At 38.8% G+C, this 14,227-nt stretch overlaps 1 protein-coding gene across 10 annotated transcripts in view; it reads right to left on the reverse strand.

Moving 5' to 3' along the window:
• Positions 1-14,227, reverse strand: part of AFF2 (ALF transcription elongation factor 2) — a 426,609-nt gene that overhangs the window by 299,923 nt on the left and 112,459 nt on the right. Inside the window, exon 1 of one of the 10 annotated variants that reach the window (XM_083797150.1) lies at positions 507-663. The exons of 8 other annotated variants lie outside the window; for them this stretch is intronic. In XM_083797150.1, coding sequence (XP_083653276.1) covers positions 507-594 — 88 coding nt within the window. In that variant the 5' untranslated portion in view covers positions 595-663. Of the gene's footprint in view, positions 1-506; positions 664-14,227 lie in introns of those variants that run through there. One more of the 10 variants, XM_083797144.1, reaches the window with a different exon arrangement.

A 14,227-nucleotide genomic window follows, 5' to 3' on the forward strand; every position in this document is an offset into this window, starting at 1 on the left:
TACCAGGCTTGCCTGCCTAGCATAAATACTAACATCAAGCTATGCAGGCTTTGTTATACAGCTGCTTAAAAGTTCTGTGATACAGCACAAGGGCAGAACAGTCCCGAATCACACGGAAGGCATTTCCAAACATAAAATTATAGGAAGTAGAGGAAGAAATCTGATGAACCTGGAGAGGAACTTTAAGTTTACGGAAGCCACAGCACATTCAGCCCTCATTTATCCTATTCACATCTCCATTCCCTATCTTGCACCTCCAACCTGCAGGCCAGTGCCCCCCTCTATTTGTTGTGTCTATACATTTTTTTCCACCATACCCTTGTGCATGCATGAGCCCTATCCCTGAAACAGTTTCAGAGGATTTCAAACGAACCCTTAAAACAGAAAGTGGCTGAACCCAAAGCTTCTTTTAACTGAAACATTAATAAAACGGATCTTAGAAAGTCCAAAACAGGCCTTCCTCCCCACCCCCCCAAAAAAAAACCAAAAAAGTTCCTGTTGGTTACCTGGAATCATACACTGTTCTCGCACACAGGTTTGAGGTCCCCTCTCTGTACACTGAGGGTATTTTAATTGTTTAGAAAGAGCATTCATCCATTTTGTCACAGCTGTATCTCAATCGATTCCAAAGGCCAAAAGCTGCTAGCTGTACTCCAGGATGCAGTACAACTGAGGTGAAAGGAAATATTTATGTAAGAAAGTAGAGACAGATAAAAATAGCATTTCGTAGTATCTAAACGAAAGTAATAACAAAGAAAATTTTGCAGTTGTAATTGTACATAATGTCCAAATGACCCATTAGAAGACAGACATTAGAAGAAGTCAGTCACTTTACAAAAGATAACATAAAAGCATTGACCGTGGGTGAGCATAAAGTAAAAGCAGAGATTTAGAAGTTTTGTAGTGCTTTCTATATCTTTTCACACAGTGTAGTCTAATCGTGGATATTTTGAAAATATTAATGCTAGTAACATGGATGTAGTATTGCATTTCCTCCAAAGAACATACATTTGAATAACAGAATATATAATATGAGCTCTGTATCGTAATTTAATTTAACCATGAAACCAATTTCTGCCTTCAACATTTTATGTTTTACAGTATGAAACAGAACATTATTTGCTGTAATGTAGTTTATTTAACCTTAACCTTATGTGGTGCAACAGTGAATACAGATACACTCAAAATGTTAATAATGTGACACGCCAAGCTGATTAAAATTTCAATTGTGTTTCCTCCGTCTCCTTTGGAAAGTTAATGAATTAATGAATCTTTAAAGGACAGTCAGGGAGGCCTTAAAAAGAAGATGCCTTTTTGAGTAAGGAGAGAAAGTGGCAGATTACAACTTAATGGCTTCAGAATAATGGTAATTTCCCTATTTTCTTCACTTGCCTTAGCTCAGCTAATGGCTTCATTAGTGTCCACACTCTCAAACGAATAATAGAGGACCATGTCACATCCATCTTAGTCACATCACAATAAAACCGTTAAATACAATTCAGCTACCTGCCTTCTGCCAGTCTGTGCTATGAGGCAGAATTAGCAGCACAATCAATACAGAATCCTGGTATTAGATTCTTTTTCTTTTAAAAAAGAAGTGTATCATCAGGTATAATCATGTACTGCTATTTAACTGTATTGCAAATTTTATGCTAGTAAGTTAACTACGGTTACTCAGAAAGGACAGAAAATGAAAGGGAAAAGATATCCTTACTTTACACCTATTGATGAAAAATAATAATAATAATAACACAGCTTTTTATTTGATAAAATTGATGGATTACCTCAAAGTCAGCACAGACATGTCAGGTTCTTCCTGACATCCCAGATACCAAATCATTTCACAAACCCGGCTAATTAAGCAGCTAAAAACCTCCTTGGCTTTAGCTACCTCTGTCTTGGGAGAAGAGATTCCACTGAACCAATTAAAATTTTTGGAACAGATTCAGTGTAACCGAATACAGCTCCAGCGAAAGGTATGAAGACTGATGCAACAAGTTCACAAACTGATCTCAGAACTCCAGAAACAAAAGGGAATTCTGACTTTTCAAATACTTGAAAGGTTTTTAATTTACAAAGAAGTTAAATTTCAATTATTTTTGATCATTAATTGTAAATTAAATTTAAGCAGCATAGTTCTTTTTAGTCTTTATACAGTTTGGCTACCCTATGCAACGCAAAATTTGTTTAAGCATATTTCTCTCATTATATACGTATTTCATACAACAAACAACAAGCAGGCTCTAACAATAGTGGTTGAAACATGCACACTTGGCAAAATGTAATGCACACGTACTATTATCCTGTACTTTTTATCAGCGAATACCAAAGAAGCAAGCTCCAACTTCTACCTAGCTAAACTGCAGCTGGCAGCAGCACACATGTACTGGGGGGGCGCAGGGAATGGCCCGCTTAATATATAAGGAAAATCTCAACTGCTTCAGGCAAAATTGTGTTCTCAGATCCACGGTGCAGATCCCGACTCTCGTGTTCTGCCCCTTCCTGACCCAAGCATCTAGCGCTACCAAAAGCTGCTACGGACATGTAGAGGCAGAGGTTTCCTGGATCATACCAATCTAAGGCAGGATTTTGCAGAGAAGATTTCCTGGACCGATTCCCTGGTTCTCTCCACATAACCCTACCGTAATCACATCCAACTGACGTCCAGGAAGAAACTGCTTTTGTAAATCTTAGAATACATGAAGTGTCGGACGTCTGCGCTTGTCAGCTGAATAAATTCTTCTGACAACATAAATCTGATCCCACTGAGAAACCTTTTTTAAAATACATTATTGACTAAAAATATTTATATGCAGCACTTTTCCTGTTAGCAAAGGTAATATATTAACTGCTTTGCCATTACTGCAAGTAACTTCAGGCCTAAGATAAAATATTTTTGTATGCGTGCTATATATCCCTTTTGATTTAAAACATGATGTCGATATTGTACTAAATCACAGCTGAAGTCCCAGCCTTAAACAGATCTTGAGTGACACCTGCATTCTGAGTTTTTATGAGCAGTTAAGCAATGATGAGGACTTAATGAGAAGTACTGCTTTCAAAGTACGTAGCTATGGGTAAACATGAAATATCCTCTTTTCATATTATGAGTGTTAATCATTTTAGTTCTTAGATGTTATTTTACAACAGATGGAAGAAGCACAAAAGATCTCCTACTTCTTGTCTACCCTTAGGATTCTAAAACCGTACAAATAAAAATAAACTCATGGAACAATCAAAAATCAAAACCTGACATAGTTGGGCTACAAACGTATTTCTCAGAAGACCAGCTCACAGCAGAAGGTGTTACTCTCAACACCCCAGTTCGCAGTCTTGGCCTAAACAAATTCCCCTCAGAACAAATGTGGAAAGCTCCACAAATACATTTGTTTGTTAGGCCTCAGAATTTGCTTAAAGACATCACTTTCTATTCAGACACCAGCTTTCCATTACACATGTGCCCGCTAGGGCACTGATTAATTCTCTGACTGGACACAGAAACTTCATCTACAAACAGGCCAAAACTACTGGTTTGTGACTCAAGATGTAGCTGCCACATCAGCATTATAGCAACACCAAGCACAGGAAAATCCAGATGTGACCTTTATTTGACATCAATTGGCCAAAGTATTTTGGCCTTTGTTTGTTTTAAATGTAACTTTAAATGTAACTTTAAACACATAATTGAAACAGAACATTTAAGAATACAACAGTAATTTTAACATTTGCTATAGGCATGCTTAAGAGTTCAAAGTTAACTTTTTTCCTGCTCACTGCACCTTTAAGATTTCTGCATCACCCCCTCATTCACTTAGCTGCCTGTAGGAAGAATATCTTATTGCAAGGTAGAAGAGGCAGGAGGGAGATTACTATTTGTAGGTAAGTTAGGCAAGAAAGATGCATTTACTACTTTCCTGTTTCAGCCAAGCAGTTTTACAGACTACAGGTCCCCTCAGAGTAAGCTTGCTTAGCATGCAAGTACATTATCTGCCTAAACTCTGCTTTTCTGATTAAAGTTTTGTATTTAATTAAAATTGACTTTAATTAAAATGCAAATATTCTAGGACTTCAACAATAAATTGTTTACACTAGACTGAGAAACAGCCCTCAAAGGCTTTGGAAAAAAATAGTTTCAATTGCAAGCTGTATATTCAAACCTCACTGCTCAGTGAAAATGGGTAAAGATCTTTTCTTCTCCTATTGGCTTGATCTTTTTTAAACAAATGCAAAGATATCCCAATTTGTATCTAGAATTCAAATAGAAAACAATCCCCAAAGTTATTGGCTGTTGAGCAAGCAATTAGGCCAGTTCAGAACATCTTTTGTGTTTGAAACAATTCCTTTAGCCAATTTTGCTAGGAAATGATACTGACACCACAAAAGAATTGCCAGTTAAATGAATGATACACATAGTCCCTTCACTGAGTGATAAACGTGTGCGTGAGCCTGTGTGCATGCAAGGATCCATCTGCATTATCCCTTCACCAGAAACATCCTGCTAGAGGTTCAAAAATAGCCGTCCTGTTTACAAAAGAGCACAGTTTAGATACAGCAGATATATAGCCCGCTTATTTCTTTCTTTAAACACACACAGAAAGACTCTACACCCTAGGTTTTGATTTACTGCAAGCTAGACTATATGCTCTGCAGCATCAACAATACTTTTCTGTGTGAAGTGCTGGGACTCAAAGGTGAATTATGCTTATGACCAATTCATACCCATCCTCTACTGGGAATAAAATTGAGCCATTGTAGTTAACCTGAATTAAGCTCCCCAAAATACAGTTGTTCTTAAAGAACTTTATTTCTAAAGAAACTTAAAATCAGACTTCGTAATTTTTTTAGAGTACTATTATGCATGGTTTGCAAAGAAACACACCAACTTCAAACCCTTACTACAAAAAAAAAAAAAGGCAAAAAAGGTAAACAGTGCTTGGTAGGTTTTATGATTTATTAGCAAAATCCTGCATTATACTTATCGCTATTGCCCTGCTCAAATACTGAAGAGCAGTGATGCAAGCTAAATGAGAAAATGGAAGTAACATTTAACGAGTTTGAAAAATCCATTTACAGAAGCCGGTGGAACGAATCATTTGTGGAAAGTTTTTAACTGGAAGTTTTCACTAGAGTAATGGTATGAACCTGACCCCAATGGAAGTTCCATAAAGTATCCTCATTCTCTTAGAGAAAGTCTTACAAAGACCCACTCGCTATAAATTTGAATTTCCTAAATTCATTGCAGATCTGAGAAACCAAAATGAAATAAATTACCACAGTTTGACACCATCTCCTTCATCATAGTAATTCCAGATTTCAGTATAAAAGCCATTACTTAACTTGCACGCCATAATTTACACACTCTTTTACACAATAATTTTTGATCCAAGAAAAGATTCATTTTCCTTTTATAATTATCTTGTGTCAAAGTCTTTAACCTTTTCATCTGAAAAACTAAAGCTGGATTCCTTCTTGAAACATGTGTCAAGAGCGCCGCTCTGCTCAGCGTGCTGCAGGAAGGTGCTGGACAGGAGGGGGGAGCCGGCAGTGCTACAGGGTTGCAAAACAAGATGACGCAACTACTGAATATGGTCCTGATTCTGTACAATTCAGTGCTATTTTTACAGTTTCCTAAATCTGATGAAGGACGATATTTTTAATAGGGTACACGATTGTTTTAATGTCTCCACAAGCACCCCCCTAAAGCAAAGCAGCCCAAGTACTGCTGGTTTGAGCCACGAACGGCAGAGAATCAAGCTCACTGACCTTACCTCTGGATTACTTTAACAAAGAGTACATTGTTAAATAAATCTTAACAGAGTGCACCATAGTGTCACCTACAACCAATTACCGCCATTGGTTGCTTTCCAAGCACTCCACAGCAAAACAATTTATTTTAGTGAATAAAATCCGTGTCACTCCAACACGAAGCTTTAAGTACAGCATGAGACCCAACGAAACCACAGTGGCACGCGGTTATTACTCGATTTGCATAACTTATACAAATCAATGTAGATTCATTAATTAGCATTTTCAGGCTGTCCTGGAGCCCAGGGAAGGCAGGTTTGAGCCCAAGCACACCGGCAGCCGGCCTCTCACAGAAAGCTGACAACAGCCACCAACCTGGGCACTGTGCCCCTCCCCTGATGCTAAATCAAGATTTCACTCCAGCATTTCTCCAGCAACTGACAAAAATAAGAGCGATATGTTACCTTATTAAAATTTATATTAATGTAGCCAGATCAGTACATACCTGGCTGACCTGGTATCTTTTCAAAATGGCGCCTTTTAGTCACACGTAGGTGGCCTGGCAGGTACTAGCGGCTGGAGGCCCACTTTGGGGTAGGGCGCAGACAACGCCTTAGCAAATGGAGGTTTTTATTCAAAAAGGTCTCCACATTTGCTCCTGGCTTGCTCCCCGCTGTGGTGCAGGACTGAGGCTGCCCCGGCCCACCACCAGTGAGGCTCTGTCAGGTGCCTGGGGCCGCACACAGCCGCCCCGGCCAGCAGACATCCACTGAGGCCTCTTCTCCAAGGGGCTCCGCACCACCTCAGGCTTTGCTCCTCACACACGTGGGAGCATCTGGCCATTAGGCCATTAAGTGGCACTTAAGGTGAGCAACAACATTAAGCAGGAGGGAAAAGGCCTCAGAGAAAGCCAAAAGATCCATCACACAAGGCTCGCTCCTGTCTCCAGTGTTGGAGGGAGAGCTGTTATGGATCAGAGAGTAAGATCGGTGCCTAAATAACCCAAACCCTGCCAAAATGTCCTGCCCTCAGGTCTGCCCCAATGAGCCATCTCTCTGGTGCTTGGGGAGGGGACCGGTAAGTCAGGCAGTGACCCCAAACCTAGCCCTGGCACGGCAGCCACCACCCACAGCAAGGGGTAGCAGCACGCAGCGGCCTGGCTGCGCCCACCTTCCTCCGTTTTGTGGGAAGGCGTGACGCTGCAGCCAGGGTGGGAAGGGTGGCTCCCACAGCTGGGCGGTCTGTGCGGTCTTACGTTCAGCTTGACTGTCCAGTGAAATGAAAAAACTACTTTTAAGCAATACAGCTACATTCCTGGTTCCTAAGCAAGTGCTACTCCATTACAGGGAACAATTAGCTGTTACTTTAGGCACCTTTCCTGGGTGAGGAACAGAGTACACGTTTTCATCCTGTTCCCAGTTCGCCCACTGGCAGACTTGAAGGAAGAGTCTCTAGCAATGATGTTGCAAGCCCACCTTGGTATAAACTTCCTTTTTGAGAAGTTTCTATCTTGTTTTATCAGAGACCAGTGTCTGTGCTGAGGAAAGCCTATAATGATTTTTCTCTTTTTCAGGCTTATTCTAGAATTGCATCTATTTTGGGGTTTTGTTTAGATCTGTTGCAGCTTTCATACCGTTGATCATGTTGTTTTTCTAACCCGCCCTGAACATCTGTTGGCTCTTTCTGAGGCTGCATAATCCTGTTTTTTTTTCTTTTTGTGTGTGCGCGCTTTTTTCCTCTTATGTATTCTACTGCTATCAGCTGGCTGGTTTTCTTGTTTTTATTTTCAACTTACATTTTATTTAATTTGGAAAAAAAAATTAAAAGCACAAATTCTCTCTACCCTCAGCAAATTCATACCTGACACTGCTTTTGTTTTGTTCTGCTGTTTTGTTGGGTTTCTTGTTTGTTTGGGCTTTTTTTTTTTTCTTTTAAAATTGCATCAATGTAAAAAAATGCATCAATGTAAAAACTCTGCTCTCAGCAGATCTAAAGGTGGAGTGAGAAGACGATGAAGGATCTTGTTTTCTTAATGATAAAAATCAGTATGTATAAAAGATGCCAGGCTGGCAGCCCTGCAGAGAACAGAGCACACACCGTTTAACCACAACCCAGACGCACACACTCTCAGCAGGACCACTGCAAGCACTGAAAGGGGAAATAACAGTCAAACCTTGGCCTCCTCGCTGGGGCTGCCTGCGCGGGCGATAATTAGCGCCAAGCGTGGGGGTGGTTTTTGTGACGTTGACACTGGGAACTGTTTGGAGACTACAATTATTTTGCATAGCCTAACAAATAGTTATCAGATGGCAACGGCTTTTGGTCACTACCGGGCTGGACCGCATTCAAACCCGAAAGAGAAGGACACGTATCTCCTCAGCCAGCAAGTCTCCTTACCCAGTGATTATAAAACAAATAAGATTTGGAGGTTGACAAGAGTCCCTTTTAGCAGCATTTGGATTATAAAATTGCTCTGACTCACTGCAGCGCATTGCTCCCTCTTAATTAACAGGGCTGAACTTTGTACATGTCTAGACTTCCTCCTGCAGAATGGCAGAATTTGGCCTTCATGAATATCATTTGAAGTCATATTATTTACAGAGCTTTTATTCATTTCAGTCATTTGTTTCAAACATTTTCCACAAAAGGAAAAAAAGTACCAACTGCTGGGCTATTTAATCCAAACTTAACAGTTTAGATGTTTTATTCAGCATTTTAAAAAGGATTGTCTTAGGGAATTTTATGTGCTGCATTTCTAATGTTAACTTTACAGATTGTAAAGTGCCTTGGGATGCACTAGCATGAAAGGCATTAAGGTATTGCACGATTTAACCAAATGTGTATTGCACTAAAAAGAACCTTTTATGAAAGTGCATACATATAAAAAAACACAGCAATGTTAGTGTTTATTAAGAGAAACTCAGATTTATTTCTTCAAGCAAAACAATTTTTCTCCACCATTGGCAAAAATGACCCCTTTTGTAAATTACAAAATTTCCATCACTACTGGCATAAAATTGCTGAAATTTTACACCTTAGCTAAAATTTATTTTCCCACATAAAAGTTTAGTCTTTTAAAAGAAGATTGGGATTCATATGAAATCAAAACTTTTTTTTTTTTTTAAGTAGATAGGCTTTAGGATTTCTGTTTTGTGAGTGGGTTTTTTCCCACTAGTTATTGGACTGAACCAATTAACTATATTAACTAGCTTGGTTACAAGATTTTATGGGTACAAAAAAAAAGGATAAATAACACATTTTGATCCATGCTTCCTATTACTATCAAAAAGTTGCATTTCAAATACAAGAAAAAGCTTGTACAGCTAAATCCCTTGACATGCCTTGAAATCACAGAGTAGGCTTGTACACCAATCACTTATGAGAGAGGATTTAATGTCAGTGGGTGAAGTTCACCACAGTGAGGAGGAACAGCTTTTACACAGACAGAGCAGCCTTATCAAGGACAGGTGGGGTACTATATCAGGCTTTATCTCCACCTTTTAAATGGGAGGGTGGATTTGATCCTTCACCGCCCCCCTCCCCATATTCCACTTTTGTAACACCAGCATACTCAAGCTCTGCAGTCTCAATCCAGAGACTACCACAGTCCATTAAAAACATCAGTTGATTTTAAAAGGCTACAGATAAAGCCCAAAGATTGTGCCATGGATTTCAACCAGTAAGACTAAACACAAGATTTAAATTTTTATGGAAAAACATATATTTATTATTCAAAAACAAAACAACAACAAAAACACTACTGGAATTTCTGTCTCAGAGACATTAGAAGGAACAAACAACCACTTTGTAATGCTAGATCCATCTTTTCATTAAAATTACATTAAAAATAAAACATGGTGAAGAAAGTCAAAGAGCAGTACTTCTACCAAGAAGGGAAGGATTAGTCGTCCTTTGCATTCTCAGTATGAAATTTAATATGACATTCACAATACATACTCATAGCTCCAGATCTTTTTTGAATGATAGGAACATTTTCTCAAAAGCTTTCAATTATAAAATAGCCCTCAAATAGTTTTGTTTCTGTAGGATATCTGCCTGTAATCCACAAACGTTTCTTACAAATACAACTGTAAGGATTCATTAGGCTTTTAAGTAAAAATTTCCAGATGATGGACCTGAAATCCAATAATATTCCCCTGTTTAAAGAAATACAATAGACCTATGCCTTCCAATTACAGTGGATCATAAAACTGAATTAAAAGATACCTTTTTTAAAAAAAAAAAAGCTAATTATGATTTTTAACTACCTCTCTCCCACCCTTCAATTACTACAGTATTTTCAGTTACACATTTATTGCATTTTGTTTTCACACAACTGTCTTTTTTCCACCCAAGTTCAAAGTAAAACCAACCCACAGAACTTGATTTACATTTTTGCTGTAGACATCATGTACAAATGTAAATACAAGCTCTTATTAAACTCAGTGTTTTGCAAACTGTGCTCCTGTGTAACAACAGGATGGCAAGTCTCGGACTCCATGAATAGTGGTCTTGACTCCCAGATCTGATTTGAGCATCACTTTGAATATCACTGACTGAGACTGCAGCCACATATGGCATCGTTTACCACAACCTCCCCTTGTGTTTATTTTACACTGATCACTAAAACATTACAGCACAAAGTGTCGTGTTATCTCTGTATCTATCTCAATATCTATAACTACTTTCTCTTTTGTAAAAACTAGGACAGGGAGTTGTAGCCCTCAAAGATTACAGATACCCATCTTCCTAAGCCTGACTAAGCCTAAACACACAACAATTATAAGATGGTAAACAGCAGTAATTGTACACTAAATGTCTTTTTAAAGAGCCAAATGTGCACTTAAAGTTTAACTCCCACTCACTGCTGCTCTAGAACAAACAGTAAATTAGTGAATACAAAACTAAAAAATAAAAAAAATAAAAAAGCCCTGCAGCATGCTCCTCAGGCAGGAAGTAATTGAAATTTTTTTTAAAAAACTTTGTAGACATAATGCAGGATAGCTTCAATAAAGCACTGCCTGTAGTAAAAGCATGAGATGATCTTGTAATCCAAAATAAAGTGTGACATCTGGTAATTACCATGCACTGACAGAAAAGGGAGCACCCAGAGAAACAGCCACCCTCACCCTGCAAATCAGTCCATTCTATTTTCTCAACAGACAGTTTATTACCTCACGTATTTTAAAACAGGGGTTTATTTGCACCTGTATGTCTCAGTACAACGCGGCCAGTTTCATGTCCGTTACAGGCAACTTAGGCTTCCTCTTCTCACTGGAGCAGGTGGCACGCGTGGGGCACAAAGCACGGGGCTATTTTTGTCCCACGTACACCAAAAATGGCTTTGGGGTATTGCTCCAGCCTCATTCACCAGCAGATTACTGAGAGTCTTGAAACTTCGCACAAGCCTCACGACAGGCTTGCCTTTGTTGGGTTAGTGGAGGTTGTTTGGGGCGGGTTTTTTGAGGCAGAGTATCCCACAGCGGGACCGAATACAAAGGTGAGTCACCAGCAAGTGTGCCTCAGCTTACAGCGGGCACTAAGAGCAGAAACAGCAGCAACTGAGATGCCCCTTTCTTTCCGACTGGAGCCCAGAGGAAGAATCTTGGTGTGCCAAGGCCTCTTGGTAGGCAGAGCACAGAGGTTTTCCAGCCTTACACGTGAACATTATGTTTACAGGAGGGAGAAAAGAATTAAAACATTTTAAAAAGTAATAAAACGTGGCTGACGTCTGACAAAAGCTGATTGCTCCTGCAGCGTGCTGCAGCATGTGTTACAGTGTGACAGCTCTCCTGACAATTAGAATGAAGAGGTCGTGTGCACTAATAGCAATGCCTAATTATGGAATATATAAAACATACTATAAATATTCCAGTATTTCCAAAGAATGTGACATTTACCATCAGAGGTATCATGTTTGGTTTTTCCATGTCTGTTTCCATGTCTACACTTACGATACTGCACATTTAAACACTTTCTGGAACTCAGGAAAAGCAGCACCCAAGCAAAAAGAGGAACACTTTAATATTGGTATTAGTTTGCATGGGCATATGAAAAATATTTCAAAGACCTCTATGTACTACATGTCCTAAAATACCTCTAAAGTTAAATGTATAATACAGTATCCATTTTGCAAACGTGTAAAGTGATGCAGAGAGATTATCTACCCAAAAGCCCAAAGTGCTCTCTAACTGGAATTCCAGCTCTAGTCGGTAGCCGTCGGATTGCTTGTTGTTGCTGTTTATTATCCAACATTTACTACTTTAACAGCACCCAGAGACTAAACAGGTTAGGCCATACTACTCTGTGCCATGCAAGTATGTGACAAATGACTACGCAGGGATTATATTGCACTACAAAAGCTGTAAGAACTAATTAGCCTTGCATAAAGTATCACAGGACAGAGGAGAAGGGCAGAAGATATTGTGAAAAACTTCAACTCTTTTAAAGGCGAACATTTTAAGTTCCCCCAAAATCAAAGGCTTAAAATATAGATGATTATTTTGTTTTAAAGCATGTCTTTACTCTGAACAGAGCAGCTAAGTAAACCAGCACCTGTCAAGTCTATTAAACCATTCTCTATTTAACCAGAATTTACATTTAGTTCAGTCAATTAATATAAGCCTTATCAGGTTCATGATAATTAGCACACTTATTAACAGCAGCAACAGCAGCAGAAATAGCGTCAAAAGAAGAGCTTTGTTGTAGTTCTGTTGTTACCACTAGAGACTCCTATCTGATCTTACCTGGTGATCTACTTGTACTGCCAAGGAGACCCACTTACTTTGCCCTTAAGCCAGACAAATTGCTGTGACAAGAAGCAGACTTAGGATAGCTTCCATTCACAGATCACTCTAAGTACTTTACGGGTCTTGTGCTGATAAACTACTTGCTTTGCCAATTTCATTTGGCTTATCCAGGGCTAAACTGTTTTACTTGAAGGGGAAGGATGGTGGTTTTTTTTCATTTGGTTGGTTTCCCTTCCATGTTGTTGTTTTATTTAAACCGCGCATGTGTTGTAAGGTACGTGCCGTTACAGGTAAGGGCTGTTGGACCAAAAAATAATTTTTAATCAATAAGGAAAAAGAAATCCTCTTTTGCTTGCCTTTGCCCTACATAGTTATTGTGCATGTGCGCATTAGCAAATGCAGAGTTTTTAAGGCAAGTGCTACTCGGAGCAATCAATCAATAAGGGCACTTTGGGGTTGCTTTCTTTGTTGTTGGTTTTTCTTTTTGTTTGGTTGTTGTGTTTTGTTTTGTTTTGTTTTTTAAGTTAGTCTTTTAATGGAGTTAAACAGCAGATACAATTTAAGCTCTTCACACAGAAGATGCCCTCTAGCCTGTCAGCATACAACCAAGTATTTTGACCAGAATTGTCAAATTTCAGGTAATTGTTTACACAAACACTTTTTCATTACTCTCTTGAGCTGTAAAGTCACTGGGGTGTAATTTACAATGCCGAAGTGTTAAAAAATATATAGCAACTCAAAGCATATTTGCTGATTTTGTTCCCCAATTTGAACTAGCATTTTCCTTCTCTCAAAGTCAGAACCATTAAACCAAATCATAAGTCGAAATTATTTTGAGAATAAAGGCTAAAAGTTAAGAATCTTTGATGAAATTAACCACTGCTTCAACAATAAATGGAGCATTCTGCTGTCCTTTGCTTATCACTGTTGTTAACTATCCAGCATTAGGTAAGAGCTGGAAAAAAATGAAATCCATAACTTCCACTACATAGCATATTATCCAGGCAGGTGACTTTAAAGTGATGTTAGAGATGCTGTTAGAAAATCAGAGAATTTGTTAGATTCCTAGGCTTTTCAACATTCAAGACAGACTGCTAACAGTAGTTTAAGGTATCTGTTTTTGTAGTAGAAACTACTGAAACAGGGAAAATTTGCTACAAAGCAGGTTGAATTATAGTGAGGGTATTTTCAGGCTACATTTTTAAGAGCATACTTGAAAGACTGGCAGAGTAATCCAGAGCTCTGATTCTTCCTTGAATTCAAAACAATGAGATACTTAAGACTTTATTCACACACTGAGAGAGAGAGAGGGAAGAAAAAAATAGAAGAGAGGAAAAAAGGAGACTTAAAAACATGTAAGTGGAAGAAACACACATTTTCCATTTCAAGTGAGAACTTTAGCACTTTACTCGTGACATACAATGAAAAAAGTACTTGTATATAACCCAGCCATGCCAGCAGAGAAATGAATCTGAGGGCTGTGCAATGATCTAAGAAAATCTGAATGGGCATATGGGAACAGCTCATTTTGCAAGACCTCCAAAACCAACCTACTGATAAACACCGGAGGGTGCCTGACTGCCTGCACACTCACATGCCTATTTGTTGTTGTTATTCTTATTCATTACTGAGTCATTATTATTATTTAAGCACCGACAATGCACTCGTGAACCAGAACAGATGCAAAATATCCTGTGCTAATGAGAAAATCAAAGCCTTTCTTATATTAGCAA

The sequence above is a fragment of the Anser anser genome, assembly GCF_964211835.1.
Source record: "Anser anser genome assembly, chromosome: 13".
In the NCBI taxonomy this organism is placed as follows: domain Eukaryota; kingdom Metazoa; phylum Chordata; class Aves; order Anseriformes; family Anatidae; genus Anser; species Anser anser.